Source organism: Astyanax mexicanus, chromosome 8 (genome assembly GCF_023375975.1).
Source record: "Astyanax mexicanus isolate ESR-SI-001 chromosome 8, AstMex3_surface, whole genome shotgun sequence".
Taxonomy (NCBI): domain Eukaryota; kingdom Metazoa; phylum Chordata; class Actinopteri; order Characiformes; family Acestrorhamphidae; genus Astyanax; species Astyanax mexicanus.
Genome location: NC_064415.1, coordinates 24,069,336 through 24,089,267, shown reverse-complemented (window position 1 = coordinate 24,089,267; position 19,932 = coordinate 24,069,336). Strand labels below are relative to the sequence as shown.

Here is a 19,932-nt window from a genome sequence, read left to right as displayed (position 1 = left end):
GTCAGCTTGCTCCAAAGATGCTCAGTACTTTTTGTCTGACTTGGACTGTGCTAAAGGATGCTTGAACAGATCGTTTAAGTTAAGCTACAACTGCAGTTCCTGTAAACCTCCTCATGCAGAATGACTAGAAAGACAGGATTTTTTCCCCCCAGAACAGATAAGACTCTAATCACAAATGGATTTTATGACAGAATGTTTATGCAAGTGTAATCAAAAGTGAAACCTCAACTCACCTGTAAAGGATGTAAAATAAAGAAGAGGAAAGTGAGAATATCAGAACTCATGTTGATTAATCAATTATTCAAAGCACTTACAGTTGTAGTTGCTGAAAAAGTAAATCATTTATAAGCATTTATAAACCGTTTTTAAAGTAGAATCTACTTTTCTCTTCTTTTTGAAACTCCATATGTGAGATGTCATTTTATATTTGATTACACTTACTGGTAAAATTTTAGTTTTCTGTGCTTTTTAAAAAAAAAAAACTGGAATAAACCGGTTTATCTAGAAATGCTGCTTGCTCTGCATGAAGACATGAAGAGGCACACCAGAACTACAGTCACAAAAGACTAAGTACAAGTTCAAAGATCTGTCCAAACACTGCTACGTCCAGTTTGACTGAAACTCTCTGAAGAAAACAACCTCCGGTAGGTGTATCATTGCCTCTAATATACTAATTGATAAAATATTTTTTTTGTATGTGTTTGTAATGAATTAATTGCTATTATGGGCGCCAGTACCCGCTATATAACTGTTAAAGATTATATTATTATTAAAACAATAGATATGATTATAATTGAACAAGGGAAGATAAAGGATGGCTGATTTGCTGTTCTGTACTATAAGCAGATGCAGTGTTTTGAATATTTGTGCTTATGTATTATATGGGGATGTTTTTTGTTATTTTTTTACTCCCTACATTTTCACATAGGCCTTTACAGTTACAAAAGTTTTAAATGCCAATCTCTCTTTCTCTTGGGAACTAATTATGCTTCTACCCGCTTGACTTTACTTCTTTTAAACTGCCAAACAAATTACGACTTGTGCAAAATTAAACATCCGCAATTACAAAACTAGTTCAACTAGTACTCTTCCTAGGTTCCTAAAGATGCCGATGGTTATGAACTTGAATTCATCCTTACTAGCTCACTAGCTTAAATAACATAGGGAGTAATCCCATCTTCTTTAATAAAAAAAAACAGTTCACATGAGGTAAAAACTAAAAAACATATTAATTGTGTAATACAAATGATTACAAAAGAGAGAAATAGTAATGAAAGTGGTTAACTAGCTATTGTTAATACTGACTTTGAGTCATTTACGAGATGAGTGCAAATGTACGCTAACGCAACTCGTATTTATGAGTGGGAAATCTGGAATTATTGACAAGAGGTTAGGGACATGTCCATAAAATATTTATTCAAACATACAGCTCTGGAAAAAAATATGAGAACACTTATAAATTATGAGTTTCTTTGATTGTACAAAATTGAAAATCAAGAGGATGATGGATGATCAAAAGCCTGGCATAAAGTTATCCAAAAGCAGTGTGTAAGACTGGTGGAGGAGAATGTGCCAAGATGCATGAAAACTATGATTAAAAAAAAAGGGTTTTTCCACCAAATATTGAATTCTGAACTCTTAAAACTTCATGAACATGAACTTGCTTCATATTCTTTGCATTATTTGAGGTCTGAAAGTTCTACATATGTTTTTTGTTATTTTAACAATTTTTCATTTTCTGCAAATAAATGCTCTAAATGACCAAATATGTGTTTGAAATTTGGGAGGAATGATGTCTGTAGTATAGAATAAAACAACAATGTTCATTTTACTCAAACATATACCTGTAAATAGCAAAATCAGAGAAATTGATTCAGAACTAAAGCCGTCTCTTATTTTTTCCAGAGATGTCTATCTGTGTTGATTTTGAATTGCAGTGTGGTTTGAAGTTGCTTTGAGCACTAACCTGTGCTGTACCCTTTTAAGGCTAAAGGTTCACATTCCTGATACTGTGCAACAAACCACATTCCACTCCTCTGCAGCAGATGAATGTCTTATAGTGATCAACAACATTGTGTTCTACACCTACGTGCACCTGGCTTGTACTGATAATTAGTTTTAATGAATTTAGCTGCACTGCTGGTGGGTGCTTGTTAAGTGACTGGACTGTTTTTGAGCTCTTGATCTTCCTGTGTAGGCGGATAAATACCAGACACGGTTCAGCATGGACGTGCCAGACGTGAGAAAAATAATGACCATACCATGCCTATGTAAGTATCATTAAGACCCAGTCTAGTTTCAGTTCATAACTGAAAATGAGAGTGGGCTCTCTTCTCAGACCCTCTACCAGACCAAACACCAGACACTCTATAGAGTTATGGAAGAATTATGACTTCAGGGTGAGCATATGCCAAAACAATCACAGGAAACCAAAATACATAGAACTTACTTTCTGTTACAAGCCTGTCACTCAGAGAGACTCCAAATCCCAGAATTCCAACAGGTAATCAATGCCAACCAGGTGCATCTGTTGGTATCTGTGTTTAAAGTCATGGAACACCTTTGTCACACTTAATTTTGAGACCAGTACAGTATGCTATTTACTGTATGTTAAAGAGAAGTTGAAAAAAGAACAGTAAAGAAAGCACAAGTTTAGGAGCTTAAAAGAAAAAAATGGTGTTACTTTAATCAGTTTATTTTAATGGGTTATCCTCTGTAAGCTTTCTTCTGTTTCCTTACTGTTCCGTGGTTAAAATATATAATAGCAAAAAATGCTTTTAGGCTAACAGCGCACTGTAAAACACACACAATACTACAGACACTGAGACCCATATACTTTATTAAAACTATAAAATTGTAATGTTATTCTAAAAATATTTCTAAACCAATTTTGTGTTTCTAAAAACAGTGTCCACTGAACTACCACTGATGGCAATACCTATTGCTCAGATTGTTATAGGTGAGTAACATCTGTATATTTTGGAAATATCTGGTCACCTTTGTTCAAATTTAAGAAAGATTTACTTTACATTTATTTCACTCAACTTCAACTAGATATATAGACAAAAAGGCTCAAATATGTGTCGCTTAATGTACAGAGTAAAAAGTGCAGCCAGCCATTAAACAGTCGGTCTGTATCTCTGAAGATAGTAGTAACTGAGATGAGGGCCATATTTTAGCAATCTTTAGGAGAGCCACCAACCATGCACTGTGCAGGTGTGCTCTGACTTTGGCGAATTGCTATTTTAACAGCGCAGCTCTCCTGCGTCTCTCAGCAGAGAAAACTGTGAAGCTGTACGAACAGGTCAATTATGGGAACAGCGATGTTATTTTAGTTTGTATATTGTGAATTGTTGATGTAAAAGTTGGGTTTGCTCAGTCATTAATCAGTCATTGGCTATGGCGTCACATTAATGTCAAAGGTCTGGGACGCAAAAATGCCAGGTGAAAAAAATTAACCAGCGTTAAAATGTGAATTGTGTGCGCACTGAAGAAAGTGTTGCTCTCGAGCTTAATTTTTCTCCTCTCAGGTGCTTTTTTCCCCCTCGTACGGTTTGTGCTCTGCTGAGTTTTTTGCGCTCGAGTTTGGAAAGGGGTGATTTTGACAGTTTTGGGGCGGAGTCAAGGCCGCCTCCCTCAGCGAACGCTTTTGGCTGATATCTTCAGGGTTTGTGACGGACCGCCTACCTCCACGAGACGGAGGAGGACGGGGAAAGAACACCGGAAGAAGAGTTAGCTAACTGCCTATGCTAACCTATGCCTATGCTCTCGCCTGTAGCGACCGTCTCTCACCTGGAGCGATCGCTCGCCGGATCTGTTGGGTTAGCGCCTAGAGAAACCGGCGAACAGCACCGGTCGCTCTAAGCACCGACGAGTTGGTCGCTACAGGGGAGAGCCCAGGCAGACAGAGCGGTAATTCAAATAGCGCGCGAGGAAAAAAAGCACCCGAGAGGAGTAAAATGAAGCTGCGCATACGATTAACTTTTGTTTGCTCGCTAGTTTCACATTTGTGCTTACGAGAAGCTCATTTACACACGCAAAATGTTAGAACACGCTGGTTAATTTTTTTCATCTGGCATTTTTGCGCCCCCGACTTGTATTTTTGCGCCCTTGACTTTTGACATTAATGTGACGCCATGATTGGCGTACCTGTGTTTTCCGCTGCCAAGACAACAATAAGCCAGAAATGTACCTAATCACACCTAAACAATTCCAGACCACCACGCCCCTCAGCATAGATATAATCGTAAGCTCTGTCACTATTTTAAAGATGCAGTCACAAGGTGTAAAAATAGACTTTGGGCGGGGTGGAAGATAGCAATGAGCATCACAGCACGCCTTGTGCATGCTGTAAAATATGGCACTAAGCATTAAAAAAAAATTCTCACTGAAAGCTTTAGTTCCTTTAGTTTATTTGTGTAAGGTGTATTAATGAATACCACACTTGTTTTGTTGTGGTATTGTGGTACACCTCTGCTAGCTAGCTACACATCTAACACTGCACTGGGAGTAAGCATATCTCAAATAAACAATTAAACAATATGTACATTACATTTTAATAGATTTTGGGAAACACTTAAATTACCATAAGAGATAAAAAAATTATTGTCTATTTTAATGTCTAAAAAATTATTAATTGGCACTTGTTAAGACATTATTGATAATATATTTTTTTATTCATTATTATTAACATTTCTTAAATGCGGCAACATTTAACTGTAGTAATATTACTGGATAAACATTCGTGTGTGTGCCCGGGTATATAGTGTATGTTCAGAAAAGCAGTGTGATTTTCTTTATCTTTAGTTAAATAAAATTACAGTATTTTAGAGCTTACCAGAGCTTAATTGCTGGCTGCAAGTTATTGTACAGTTCATGGTGTTGTTTTTACAGTGCATAAACAATAAGGAGCTATCTGTTTGTAAAGTCCTCTGTAAGTCTGTCTGTTTCTAAACAGTTCAGCCATAAGGGACACGTTCATAGATCTCACAGCTTTTTTATTTTATTTTCACAGGAGCCATGTATCTAAACGAGTGTCCTAAGCAGCACTACATTCCTGTGTACCTGGTGGTATGTGGAGTGTTTGGTATAGTAATTAGCCTGCTCAGTTGCCTGTCCTGTCAGAATGTAATCTGCACCTGCATTAATGGCCTGATTTCTACATTCACGGTCTGCTGGTTCATCAGTGGTAAGAAAATATATAATTCAGTGATAATTAAATATATATATATACACTACACAATAATGTAAACAACACATTAGCATAGAAAGTGTTAAATCATTAAATCATGTAGGTCATGCAGTCGTCCACAATCAGACAAGCTTTGTTAATTCCTTTTCATTTTTACATGATACAAAATTAGCTTTACTGCGCTCTGTTTTACACAGATAGAGCTTTGTATAGTCAGAAGTTTGTCACCAGATGAAAGTCAAACAACGTCCCCTTTTGAAATGGCAAAATGTCTTATTTTTTTCTTTTTCTAACATTTCGTTTTGGACAGTGTTACAGATCTTACAAAACGTATTGGCAGTCTGAATAAAAAAGAGCTGAATTATTTTTCAATTTTTTTGGGTATTTATTTATGTGTTGTAAATGTATTTAGTTACAGAATAAATGTAATACCATTGACAGTAACACTGGTGTGTCAAATCCTGGCCCTGTTCCGTCTGTCCTGTTCTGTCTCCATGTTTTTACTTCTCTCTCTGTGTTTGCTTACCTTTCCTCCTCTGTGCCAGTCATTTCCCCATGTGGTCCTGTGTTCCTCCCATGTCTCCGCCTTAAATATTTTCACCTGTGTTTAATTTGTAGCTCTGCCCCCTCGTTACCTTTGTTCAAGTATTTCCTGTCCCCTTCCATACACTGTAAAAAATGTCCATAGAATTTACGGTGAAAAACTGTCAAACCATGACAGTAAAAGACTGTAAACGCTAAAAAGGCTAAATACTGTTTTGGTAACAACAAAATACCGTAAATTCATATATCATCCAATACACTAATTTTTACACATTTTCTCTGGAAAAAATACATTATTTCAACGTAAAATTCTCTTGCACTGTGTTTATAACAGAAATGTTCCGTATTTTTGGATAACTGGTAAAACCGTAATTTCTACATTATTTTTTTGTGAATAATACATTTTTTCTTTGTTAAATATACAAGCCATTATTACATTTCCGTATTATTTAGATAACAGCCAAAACTGTATTTTCTACATTCATTTTTTGTGAATAATACATGTTTTTACTGTAAAATATACAAGCCAGTATTACATTTCCGTATTTTTATTAAACAAGCAAAACTGTATTTTCTACATTCATGTTTTGTGAATAATACATGTTTTTACTGTAAAATATACAAGCCAGTATTACATTTCCGTATTTTTATTAAACAAGCAAAACTGTATTTTCTACATTCATGTTTTGTGAATAATACATGTTTTTACTGTTAAATATACAAGCCATTATTACATTTCCGTATTTTTACTCAACAGGCAAAACCGTAATTTCTACATTCATTTTTTGTGATTAATATTTTTTTTTACTGTTAAATACACAAGCCATTAATAAATTTCCATATTATTTGGATAACGGCTAAAACTGTAATTTCTACATTTATTTGTCATGAATAATATTCTTTTCACCATTGAATACTGTAAAAAATGTCCGTGAAAATTACAGTGAAAAACTGTGAAATGGCAACAGAAATAAATCGTAAAGCAAGAATTAGCTTATTGTTGTAGAATAAACATTGAATTACCATAAATTAAAAAACTGACATGGCAATGGTAATAGATTGTAATATTAAAAACAGCATATTACTGTATAATCACTGAGAAAAAAAATGTAAAATTTACGGTAAAATACTGGCAGCTGTGGTTGCCAGAATTTCACCGTAAAATAAACGGTTGCCAAGAATTGTACTGTAATATCTTCTACATGGCAACCGTTTATTTTACAGTAAAATTCTGGCAACCACAGCTGCCAGTATTTCACCGTAAAATAAACAGTTGCAAATGTATAAGATATTACAGTTTAATTCTTGTCAACAGTAAATTTCATATTCATAAACCGTTTTGTTTACAGTATATTATTGTGAAAAAAAGTATATTACATTGAAGGAGAAGGATATTATTAGGGCATTGTATATAATGAGTTTGTTTGCTCCTGGATTTTATTGATATCCGCAGGGTCTGAATGGGATGTAACGCAGCTGTCTATGGGGCGTGGTTATGTTAATTAGATGTTTAGTTTAGAGAAGTCACCATGATGTAGTTTCATAGCGGTTTTATCCACCTGGCTGGGTTTTACACTATGAGTATATAAGTGATTTTACTCTCCGAGCACATCACTGTGCTGTAAGTGAGCAGTAGTCCAGTTAATGAAATGATTTTGATAAAGATCATGCTGTTTAAAACTGTATGTTGTTAACAACACACATTTACAGCGAGAATCAAAATCATTGCACAACCACATACCAAGTGTTTTAACAAAAATTGACCATAAAATAGGACAATAAATGCTGTGGAATGGATAGTTTTTCACGTAAAAAGCAACAGGGTTACGTTGTGAATTATACAGCTATACCATGAGTTTATACACAATTTCACCGTTATTTTAACAGTAACTCCTCTTTATTAGTACATTTTCAAACTGTTGTTTTTACAAGTGTTAAAATACCTTACTGTAAAGCCATATACAATATCACTGTATTTTTTACGGTAAAAAATGGCAACCACAGCTGCCAATTTTTCACCGTAAATTTGACAAGAATTTTTTTTACAGTAGGCTTTTTACAATGTAATATACTTTTTTTTACAATAATATACTGTAAACAAAACGGTTTATGAATGTGAAATTTACTGTTGAAAAGAATTAAACTGTAATATCTTATACATTTACAACTGTTTATTTTACGGTGAAATACTGGCAGCTGTGGTTGCCAGAATTTTACCGTAAAATAAACGGTTGCCATGTAAAAGATATTACAGTATAATTCTTGGCAACTGTTTATTTTACGGTAAAATTCTGGCAACCACAGCTGCCAGTATTTTACCGTAAATTTTACGGTGTTTTTTTTTACAGTGTATATATAGCCCTTTGTTCTCAGTGTTAGTTTGTCAGTTCTTGTATGTTTATCATCTGTTTAGGTTGTGTATTCTTTGTTTTCTGTTTAATTAGTTCTAGCTCTAGTTCTAGTTCTATTTTCTGTTTTGTTTTTAATTGTTTTTGTGTAATAAATACCTTGCATTTGTGTCCGCTCTCCACGTCCTCTCCTTGCTGCACCCTGACACAGTGACATTTTAATGAAAAATACATTTTACGAATCATGAATCCACATGTTATCAGTCATGCTATATTTTCTTATATATGTTGTTTAATCTAGTTCTTTTTTCCACAGTTCCCAAATATAAAGGTTTTATATAAATCATGAACAAATGAAACCACTTCAGATAACTGAAAAGAGCCAGTGCACTTACAATGTACTTTACTTTAGAAAACAGATAAATATAAGTCAAACAATGCCGTAAGTGTGGTTTTCATTTCGCGATAAGAGATTATTTGCTACATGGTAACACCAGCGATCACTTATTTGAGGTCTGAAAGCTCTGCATCTTTTTTGTTGTTTTTGTTGTTATTTCTTATTTTCTGCAAATAAATGATCTAAATGATTTCTTTTTCCATTTGGAATTTGGGAGAAATGTTTTTAGTTTATAGAATAAAACAACAATGTTCATTTTTAATCAAATATACACCTATAAATAGCAAAATCAGAAAAAACTGTTTCAGAAACTGAAATGGTCTCTTAATTTTTTTCAGAGCTGTATATACATATTGTAATCAAGAGGAAGATGGATGGTCACAAGCTTGAACGCATGACTGTCGATTTTCTGTGTCAACAAATCTAAAGGGAACTTTTTTACTGTCTTTTACAGGCAGTGTGTGGATCTACTCCATCTATCCTCCCAACTACAATTCAACCCTGCCTGGAGAGCCGTACTGCAATAAGACCCTCTACCAGTTTGCCTTCTGGACCACCACAGTGGGTTACATTGTAATAGCAGTATCGTTGGTGCTCGGGTGCTGTTTCCTCATTGGTTTGTGTGTGCATGCTTGTAGAAAGTGATGAGCATCAGTACCCTTGTAAAACCCTCATGAATACCCACCCAACCCCACACCATAAAAGCACATTAAAATTTACATTGTTTTTTTTTGCTAACAGCCCGGTTAAAACAAGTATGTCATGCAGAAGTCTTGATTGGGCTGGAGTGCGATGCCAAATGTTTGTCCAAGCTGGATTACACCCTCTTGTGATTTAAGCTACCTCAAACTTTTTTTTTTTTTTACAGAATTTTTTGTCCAGAAATCCAATAAAGTGTTGCTGCTGCTGAAACCAGTTCTAACATTAGAGTGAACAATGTAATATTACCTGAAATAATTATTTTATATAAATTATTCTACTTTTTAACTTGTTCATTGTTAATGCCAAATATTCAGAACAATCCTAAAATTAGGTACTTGGCTGAGGTTTTTAACAAGTACAAAGACTCACAGTGCTATTTTGACTAGTGTCATTGGTTTGCTGCCCTGCAATACAAAAGTTCTTTTAATGAGAGACGTCCCAAGGTCCCCCATCTATACATAGACATCACTATGCTAAAGCACCACCAACTCTGCCCTTTATCAACCAAAATGCCCTTTTTTAAAATATTATTATTATTAAGATTTTACTGAGGCCGGTTTGAAAGGATGTTTTGAAAACCTTAGCGATTAAAAACGAGTGAAAACAGAATGCCCTGAAACCAGCTCGCACACACCTGACCTCTCTCTTCCTCTGTCACGTGACCCCGCGCGGCAGCGCGCAAGGCACTAGATAAAAATGTGTATGTTACCACCAGCCAGGTAACATACACATCAAATAAAATCCTACCGTTTGCCCTCTAAGCCCAACGTGAAATCATTTTGTTGTGCAGTAAAATGTCTCATACAGCACCACCACCACCCTGGTCACCCTAGTTCATTAGTTCAGCGACGGATTGGTGAGCATCTTTCAGTAGTTCACACTACGCAACTGAGCGAGCGCAGAGAGATCCCCAATTTCCCTTAGAGCAGAGTTTCTGGGCTAAAATCATAGCGTGAACTTGGCATTACTGGAAGTTTTTTTTTTTTTTATTATATTTTTTGTTGTTGATCTTTGTGCCTTCAGTGTACGTCACATTGCTGGAAATGTTTTCTGAAAGTATTAGTTTCAGTTTATTAAGGGGTATAGAAATTTAATAGGCTAACTTTGTTTTCAAGACTAAACTAATTGATGTTGGATGTCTTGTTTGCCTTTTAATAAAGGTAATATTGGAAAAATATCTTTGTCTTGTCATACATTTTAGGTCTGACAAATGAAAATGAAAGAAAAATTGTGGCTTTCAGATCATTATGAACAGTGGTTGCCAGTAAATTAGTACTTGTCTGATTTGCATAGCAAACCATGCTTTCTTGTCCAACATCAGTGTCTGAATTTGCATATTCGCTTCTGGAAGAATGACCAAAAATTCCAATTAATACACCCCTTAACCTTGTGGAAGGCTTTCCCTGAATAGTTAAAGCTGTAGAAACAAAGGATGTTTGTAGAAACAAACATCATATTAAAAAACCTATGGGCTAAGCATGGGATGTTACTCAAGTATGTAAAGGTCCAAATCAAAAATAGTTGAGACAGTATGGAAAATGCTAATAAAAAAACTGCAGTGTTTCTGACATTTATTTTGATTTTATTTGATTGCAGACATTTTTATCCCAAGATAAAAATTTGAGAAGTTGTGTGTTATCTGGTCAATTTCATTTATTAATAAGCATTCTTTTTTTTTCCATTTCCATACTGTCCCAACTTTTTTCTGATTTGGGGTGGAATATACTTTGTATACCAACAGATATCTAGCATTGCGCCCAACCAGGAAGCCTTAAACAAGAAAAAGTTGCTAATAGAGACTGCAGTGAAACTGAAAACAGACAAACGCTAAAGAGAGGAGGTACCACCCTCAATGTATAAAAAGCCTGAAATCTCAGGAGAAGGATGGTTTGACAAATACAGCAGCTCAGAGGAAGACATCCTTCTTAAAACATCTGCATGAGTATAAGGAGAATTTGTTGAAGAGAGCATTTATTAAAAGTAATAAATGCTTTTTAGAAACCAGGGACATTGAGGAATTGGCTTGCTTATACACAAGATAGATTCAAAATTAAACTTCATTTTCCAAAGAATGGTCAGACATTTTAGCGCAGTCTATATTTTATTTATTGTTATGGCACAGCACAATAGTTTTCAGTTTGTGTGATCTCTGTGTAGATTCTGGGATCAGTTTTATTTACAATACGCTAAGAACACCAAGGAGAAAGCTGTGTATTAATCACCACCAAAATTATTTTATTACTGGGATCAAATTAACAGTCAGGAAAAGACCTGTTGCTGCTGTGTTGGGGGTTTGGTTAGTGCCTGTACTGTTTTTTATTTTATTTTTATTTTACTTTATGTAGGTGAACAAGTAAAATACAGCATGGAGTCAAAGAATGAGGAAAAAAGAGCCTTCCATGCTCACGTGAGTAGTTCCTGACCTTCAATAGTAGCAAATTACATTCATTAAAAGCAAAAATGATCTCATAAGTAGAATGTATGCAGTATGCATATCAAACAATTTACTTTCACCTTATTTGCTAGAATGCTTTCTAATTTTATGTGAAGGAAATAGGACACCACGTCCAATTGTCTTTTCAAGATTGCATTGAGAAGTTTTAAGGGCCTTAACAAATAAAACTGAAGAAACTACTTTTAAACCCTGGTGAAAAAATATACTTAATTGTACTTTAAACATATTGAGAAATGTCTAGGTTTGCTGTAAATATACTAACAGATTTATGTACTTATTTAAAATATATTAAAAGTGCATTAATAGTATGTTTTCATCAAATGTTTGTAAAGTAAACTTTGATCATACTTTTTAAAAAGTACAATATAGTGTATTTAAAAAAAATAGACTACAATGAAGTACACTTTTAGTTTAATGCAACTCTTAATGTAAATAATATTATTCTAAAATACTTATGTAACAGGTAGGACCTGTTCAGATAAGGTTATTGTTTCCAGTAGGACCGCTTGTGAAACACCTGCAGTGTTGCCAACTTAGCGACTTTGTCGCTATATTTAGCGACTTTTCAGACCCTCTAGCGACTTTTTTTTTTTGTTAAAAAGCGACTAGCGACAAATCTAGCGAGTTTTTTGTGGTGTTATTGGAGACTTTTGGCGACTCTGAGATGAACACGCGCTCTTCAGTTCCTGTCCTCCGCGCTGCAGCCCCACACCACTCACACTGCAGTCCCACACTCTCTCACACTCAGAGCACACACACACCGCTCCACGAACACATTGTAAATGAATCGCGCGTGCCCACAGCCGCCGCTGACTGACCCCGCTCTATATTTACAGAGCAGAAGTATAAATATTAAAGTGTCTTCAGTGTGACACGAACAGAAAGCCCTGAATTTAACTCACACAGTCTCAATCATTCACTCACCTCATTCACCACACAGCCTGTCACTCACCTCCTCCACAGTGTCTGCCTCTTTATTAAAAGCTAAATATCTATTGAACCATTGAACAATTTGTCTATGATAGGTTTAAAAATAAAGAAAACTTAAGAAAACGTAAGAAAAATAAAAATAAAATAAAACAAAGCTAAATACAAAGCTAAAAAATTTTATAAATAAAACAAAGCTAAATATCTATTGAACCATTGAACAATTTGTCTATGATATGTTTAAAAAATAAAGAAAACTTAAGGAAATGTTAAAAAAAAACTAAAAAAACAAACAAATAAAAAAAACTAAAAAAACATAGAATAACAGTAAAGAAATTGTATATTAATGCATGGTTTTCTAAATTATATATATATATATATATATATATATATATATATATATATATATATATATATATATATATATATATATATATATATTTATATATTTATATATATATATACACACACACATTACTGCAATTTATTGCAATATATTAAATTTTCACCCATGTATCATGACATGTACATTATTGCTAAGTTTTTCCCAATATATGGCTGGGCTGATTTTGCATCTTACAAGTACATTTCTTTATCTCAGGTGCAAAGTATATGAAAGAGTGTCCTAAGTAGCCCAACATCCCTGTGTACCTGGTGGTGTCTGGAGTGTTTACTATGATAGATGCCCTGCTCTTCTGCCCGCCCAGCGATTTAAAAAAAATCACTGTTTGTCAGCACTGTCTGGAAAATCCTGGTATCTATCTTCCTGTCCTGCTGGTTAATTTGTGGTAAGAAAAGAAATGGGAGAAGAAAGTAGAGAATGAGGAATGGGGAGATAGGAAAAGGAGGGAAGATGGATGGGCAGTGGGAGTGTGATACAAAAAAATCATACAATACATCCTGATCAATAAAATTAACTCATACCTTATTCTTTCTCTCTTTCTCCCTCTCTATCTGCAAAAAAAAAAAAAAAAAAATATATATATATATATATATATATATATATATATATATATATATATATATATAGGCAGTGTGTGGATCTACTCCATCTATCCCCCAAACTACAACTACAACTCCACTGTAACTGTAGACGAGCCCTACTGCAACAAGACCCTCTACCTCTTCGCCTTCTGGACCACCACAGTGGGTCACATTCATTTAGCATTACAGCTGGTGACAGCAGGAGACAGCAGGAGACACCAGCACAACATAAGGAGCCAACAGCAGAACCTAAGTTTTCAGAAATTAGCATGAATGAAGTTGAATGAAGTATTCATTCTTCATAGACTGTATATAGCTGGACAGAGCATCGTCTCTCAAAAGTGAAGCCACCACAAGTCGGGCGCCCCCTGCTGTTCGGCTGCAGAAAGCTGTGTAACTCCACCCATCCCCATAGGTTTCAATGGCAAAACAGACAACTTTTAATCACGTTTTTTTCTAATATGCTGTAATTCTACCTCCATTATTTAAATGCAGCAGCTAGTATAACCTCTGCTTATATTGTCAAATTTTTATATTCTCACAGAATTCGTTTTTTAAAACGTTATTCAGCTCTATTCAAAAAAGGTGTGGTTATGGTAAAAGGGCTGGTTATGGGCGGGACCAATAACAGACCGTCAGCTCCGCTCCGCCCCGCTCTGCAGTCTGTGACCGCGAGGCAGCCCTCAGGGGCGGGGTTATTTAAATGAGTAGGCGGTCTCTCCACAGCCTTTCTCCCTACTCTGGTCTCTACTGCGCAGACTCTGGTCTCAGAATCGCCAAAATGGCGGAAGATTTTGGCTTCATTTTCATTGAATGAATGGGAACGGCGACACGGCGTCCATCTTTATATACAGTCTATGTATTCATTGAATAACTGATTAAAACATTTAGTAAAAACATGAAATTATCTGAAGGTTAGTGATGAATGATTATTATTTTTATATTTTAATGCATATCAACATTTTAATAGAAAGTCAGTTACTTAGTGCATTGCAAAAATGTGTTGATTTTGCATGACCTGTCTAACACAGCAAACACAGTGTTCACTGCTGAAATAGCAGCGCTGCAAACAAGGGCGAAACTGACTGGAGTCTAAATATTACCACAAGATGGCAATAAAAACATGAATTTCTTTTTTTTTGTTATACAGTGTCACAATGAATCTGGTCTGTAAAAGAAAGTAATGCAATTAATTGTGTGTTAACCATAAAATGTATATAATGACAACTTTTTTCTGTACTGTGTAACAGCTGTATACAGTCCCTGGTACTCTAATATAACAATCAGTGTATGTGGAAAATATGAATCAGACATTCATATAGGCTACTATATCTTATTATTGTTTTAATGTTAAAGGAGAAATATGTAATATATGTAAAATGGACTTGGGGTGTAGTGAAACGTGATAAGTAAAACATTTTGTTGAACAGCCCACCTCCACTCACCCCAGCGCTTTTAGCTGATGTTCCCCACAGGCTTACTGTACTAGCGATGGGTGCGTAGTGTTACCCAAGCAAAAAATATATATATATTTTTACACCATTAACCACTTCTGACATTTAAAATGAGGCAAAGAGAACATTAAAAGTGCACATCACCCCACACTACACACTCTAAAAAATAAATAAATTGCACATACTCAAAATCCTCTGGGGGTTCTCACAAACTCAACATATAAAAATAGCAAATGACTGCAAAATTAGTCACTATAGGTAACTTTATATATATATATATTATGTTCACTTAAGAAATCAATCATTTCAAATACCAGGTATGAAGTTTATTCAATTTAAATCCACCCTCTCATTGGTTAACAGTTGGCACCCAACAGCTCTGGAAGAAGATCAGAGAACTAAAGATTGGATTGAACTTCACGCACTACAGGATCATTTGCTAATATTATCATTTATCATTACCCTAAAAAGACTGATTTTTGTGACTGTCGGGAAGAGCAATTTGGCCTCAAAATCAGCTTGATAATTCTGTAGTGTGGACCAGGCATTAATGACGATTCTGAACTATTCTAAGACATTATTTAAGTAAATGTTTTTATTGTGATTTGACCAGGGGTGTCCCATGCTGTATGCATTAGATATGTACTATGATCTATTGCTCCAGATTCTCAAATATATCCAAACCTTTATTGTGATTTCTACTGTGATTAAGTGCAATGTTGGGGGAAAAAAAAGGTGCACTAGAGGCACAGTCTGGTAGGCATGACATTTCTCAACTAGTTTGTCAGGCTTTTTGTGCATCTCATAATAGCCCTCCTAATAAAGTATTTTTGGTGGGTGGAGCTGCAACATCTGAAAAGACAACAGTGAGCTTCTATCACAGATAAACTGCATTCAAATTTCTTCTACGCAACAGGTAAGTAAATGGGAAATGATACTGCTATCTTCTGTAAAGACTTCTATGTCTGCTGGCAAATGACAAAAGTTTAATCTTTCTGTTCTTTAATCAGGACATTTAAGATGGGACTTGCTGGTAATGTCCTTTTTTATGGAGGAACAGTTTGCTCAGGTATGCGTTGTGTTTTATTCACATATAATTAATTAAAAATCTGAATCTCATGTGAGGAAGTGATATGTAAATGCATGGCACATATCAGAGCAGAGAAAAAGCTTTACAGTTTTAAATAGAGTAAATAAATTTAAATAAAAATCTAAAAAACTTAAAATAATAGTTTCAGATTTATATATGAAAGATGGAAGTCCTGGGCTTTCAGTTTTGATTATTGATTACACTAGCAAATACATCTCTTGCAATTTATGTCTTTACAGGCAAGAAAATCTGTAGTATGGGAGCATTATTGCAGGTTAACACCAAGGTCCATGAACTGTTTTGCTGCTGATCTGAAAATAACCTTCTGTAAGGTCACAAATGTCAGGAATCTGAAACAGACACAGGTCGTGCATGCAGCAGTTCTTGTTTCACATTGACTTCTGCAATAGAAAAAAGTAATTTGATGTACAAAGGAAATGTGGAACAAAAACAACTATATACTGAAGTGAGAATAAAACTATTATCTAAGGGTTACCTTTACATTATGCTATATTTCATGAATGCAGGACTGGACTGTTCCTGTTTGTTACGTTCCCACTACTTAATAGGCCATGGTCTAGGGGTGTAGAGCGGAACCAGTAACATTATTAAGATATGGATCGCTTAAGGTGGAACTTGAAACTGGTTTCTAAGGAGTGAATTGACTGGAGAGCAGGCAGCTTAAAGCAGAACAAGTAATTAGATTTATTTAGGCTTTTCAACAAACAGGGGAAACATCAGAGACAGACATGATTTGGATTACTCCTCACCTCAGAAAGAGAAGATGAACGGTACCAAAGAAAAGAACAGAACAAAACAAAAATCACACTAAGCTATTTTAAGAGACTAGCCTAACTACCCAAAAGAAAAGGAATAAACAAACAAAACCTGTCTAGTTACACTAGTCTAATAAAACAAAAAATACATATGTTGGTACCCGCCCTTTTAATCTAATGTGCTTATACAATGAATTACCTACGTGATGGAATGTAGGTGCGCGCACAGTCTAACCTGTTCTCAATCTGAGGGGGAGAAAGATATAAAATTCAGGACTGAACCAAAACAGAGCTTTTGAATAAAGCACTACTTCAGTAACACAGAGAACGTTCCCACTCAAACAAGATCTTGACTAGTTTCTGACAAAAGCAATAAAACAGAGTGCAACCACAATAAAAACGGAGCGTGCAAACAAGTGGTCAGTATGTGAGCCGGCAGGCTGCCACGCAGCTCCTTCACGCAGCTTTTATACTGGAAGCCCCGCCTCAGTCTCCACTCAATTGGTTAGCCGGCAGCATGCTCAATGATGATTGACAGGATGTGCAACCTATAGAGAGAGAGACAGGGAGAGAGGGAGAGAGAGAGAGAGCGAGCAAGCGTGCGAGAGAGAAAGAGAGAGACGAACATGCAGACACGTAACACTGTTCGTTTGCAGAAAATGTCAATGTTCAATCTCTGCTCTTCAGTCACCCAGAACCTTCATAACTTCATAATTTTAGTTCTAGATAGCTCATAAGGTTTTTGAAGTAAGGCACATGTACCAGACTGCATTACACTTGTATTTTACCACAATATAGAAAAAAACATTTATAATGGAAAGTCAATTTATTTGAAACGGACCAGGAACACCTTTAGGCACTGGTGCTGGGAAGTCAGATTTTATAATTGCTGTCAGGAAAAGCAAAGTGTCTACCTCAACCCGTGAATAAGTATTAATGGCCTCGCCCACCTTGGCTTGCGACCGCCCACAGGTAGAACTGAAGCCAGGCAGACGGGAGCTAACAGCGCTAGGATAATTTTTTTTCCTGTGTTATTTGTGCAAACAACACATCAGTGTTATATGCTTTGCCCAGTAATTCAGAGCTAAGGAACAAAGGTTAGAATTTGTCTATGGAACACCACCAGCAAAGTACAACTGAGATGGTAGGTGATAGGTGTGTATGTTTAGAACAGTTCTGTTTAAACTAGTTACTTAACTAGCTAGCTATCTTGTGTAAGGAGAGGTGGGTAGTCCAGGTCAAGAAAGTAAAAATCCACACATTTCTGTGTGTAAGTAACTAGGTTTACATATGATCTCTGTCAGATTTACAGATGCAGGGCATTACACAGGTTGTTAAGTAACATATGACATTACAAAGACTGTTATTAGTCTGTGTGTATGTATTAATATTCATGAGCAAGAGCCGAAATCCTATCGCCACCCTCCGGATCACTGGAGCACTTTTTATTTTCACAAAAACCAGCTCACATGGCATTCATTTATACAAGAGACCACAACTACACATGTTATAATTGTTTTATAATTGTTTAATAATGAAAAAACTATTGAATGACACCTTTAATGTTTATTCATTTCTCTTTCCATACTTTCAGCAAGAGCAAGACTTCTTATCAGCCTTATGCCTGTTGTCATCACTGGTCTAGGTAAGTGAATTTATCCTGTGAGTTTATGTGCAATAAAGAAATAGTTTTCACATAAAGTAATCCCGATTGACTCGTGACATTGTACATTTTCCAAATCTCACAATTTATCCAGATGCTTGTAACTGACTGTTTTTGCTTTCCTCTCTTAAAGGGGCAAAACACCTTTTCGACTGTCCAAAGCAGCCATTGGTTCCAATGTACCTGCTGGTGGGAGGAGTGGCCTGTCTGTGTCTACAGATATTCCCCTTCTTTTACTGCAGCCAGTCAGACAGCATAGTCGTTCTTCCATGCAGAATTCTGAATTTTCTCCTCCTCCTCTTCTGTCCCATCTGGTTCATCATAGGTGAGATTGAAAGAAAGTCTAGAAATGTAAAAAAAAAAAAAAAAGAAGTGCAATCAGTCAGTGCATTTGCATGTACTTCATAAGTCTATTACCGCAGAACATCAGACTTGGGTAATCAGAAAATGAGAACACTCAAGACAAATATGAACCAATTTATAATTAGATTTCTGCTTTGAATATGGTAGACTTTAGCATTACTAGTAATAGGGTTATGAACAGGGATTGGGTTATTGGCCTTTCAAAGTGGGTATAAAAAGTGTAAAATTAGAAATAAATAAAATTTATTATTTCTTTACCTGCTAGTACATTATCAAATTGCATTGTCAAGTCTAAGACAGGATCAAAACTTAAAATAAAAGTGTCTCATCAGCATTCTTATGTATCTTTTAAACTCTGTTTCAGGAAGTGTTTTTGTTTACATGGCATATCAACCAGACTACAAGTCTCGTCATTCTGCAGAATATTGTGAGCGGATCCTCTACCAGGTTGCCTTCTGGCTTACAAATATCATATATGTTTGTGTTCTAGTGTTTTTTTTTGTTCGTTGCGGTATTAAATGCTGTGAAATAAGAGCTAGAAAAAGGCAGTGCTCTGTAAACACAGTGTGTTAAAACTGCAACGTGGACTGATGTAGCACTGTGGCACCTTTAGATTTGTTTTAAGAGTCTGATGATAATGATGATATCCTCTGGATGGATAAAAAAAAATCAGAGTGTGTTTCTCTTTCCTTCTTTCAAGAACTATGAATCTTTAAAAGTAATATTATGAATTAAATGTACAATATATTTTTATAACTATTTTAATTGAGTTATTCAAAAGTATTACGTAAAATGAAAATGTAAAATTAATTCTTCTGATCTCACAATGCTCACTAATGTTACTGTATACTGTTACATTGCTGTGAAAAGTTTTTTGTAATGTTGCTTCTGCACATCACCTCAGGTGTGACCCACCTGTCCCACATTATTTCTGTACAAATTAAAGAAATAAAAGGTCTGGAGGTGATCTGAAATGTTGCATTTGTATTTGGAAACTGCTCATAGGAACTTTCATATGTGGTCTAAGTGCCTGATGCCT

General features: G+C 35.4%; 2 protein-coding genes across 2 annotated transcripts; both read left to right on the top strand.

Moving 5' to 3' along the window:
* The first annotated feature begins 531 nt into the window (after nucleotides 1–531).
* Nucleotides 532–10,327, top strand: LOC125803848 (transmembrane protein 272-like). Its single transcript, XM_049482190.1, has 5 exons — nucleotides 532–644; nucleotides 2,198–2,270; nucleotides 2,909–2,959; nucleotides 5,015–5,188; nucleotides 8,934–10,327. Exons 2-5 carry the CDS (start codon nucleotides 2,225–2,227, stop codon nucleotides 9,122–9,124), a joined length of 462 nt encoding a protein of 153 aa, XP_049338147.1. The 5' UTR covers nucleotides 532–644; nucleotides 2,198–2,224; the 3' UTR covers nucleotides 9,125–10,327.
* Nucleotides 10,328–16,014: 5,687 nt separating this feature from the next.
* On the top strand, nucleotides 16,015–19,849 carry LOC125803847 (transmembrane protein 272-like). Its single transcript, XM_049482189.1, has 4 exons — nucleotides 16,015–16,070; nucleotides 18,462–18,512; nucleotides 18,664–18,855; nucleotides 19,258–19,849. Exons 1-4 carry the CDS (start codon nucleotides 16,022–16,024, stop codon nucleotides 19,464–19,466), a joined length of 501 nt encoding a protein of 166 aa, XP_049338146.1. The 5' UTR covers nucleotides 16,015–16,021; the 3' UTR covers nucleotides 19,467–19,849.
* Nucleotides 19,850–19,932: the final 83 nt, after the last annotated feature.

Excerpts from the sequence above, each read along its gene's own strand:
- LOC125803848 (XM_049482190.1), top strand. The coding sequence starts at position 2,225 with ATGGACGTGCCAGACGTGAGAAAAATAATGACCATACCATGCCTAT. Across the intron at positions 2,271-2,908 it reads AATGACCATACCATGCCTAT|TGTCCACTGAACTACCACTG; the intron begins GTAAGTATCATT and ends TTCTAAAAACAG. Across the intron at positions 5,189-8,933 it reads GGTCTGCTGGTTCATCAGTG|GCAGTGTGTGGATCTACTCC; the intron begins GTAAGAAAATAT and ends TGTCTTTTACAG.
- LOC125803847 (XM_049482189.1), top strand. The coding sequence starts at position 16,022 with ATGGGACTTGCTGGTAATGTCCTTTTTTATGGAGGAACAGTTTGCTCA. Across the intron at positions 16,071-18,461 it reads TGGAGGAACAGTTTGCTCAG|CAAGAGCAAGACTTCTTATC; the intron begins GTATGCGTTGTG and ends CCATACTTTCAG. Across the intron at positions 18,856-19,257 it reads TCCCATCTGGTTCATCATAG|GAAGTGTTTTTGTTTACATG; the intron begins GTGAGATTGAAA and ends ACTCTGTTTCAG.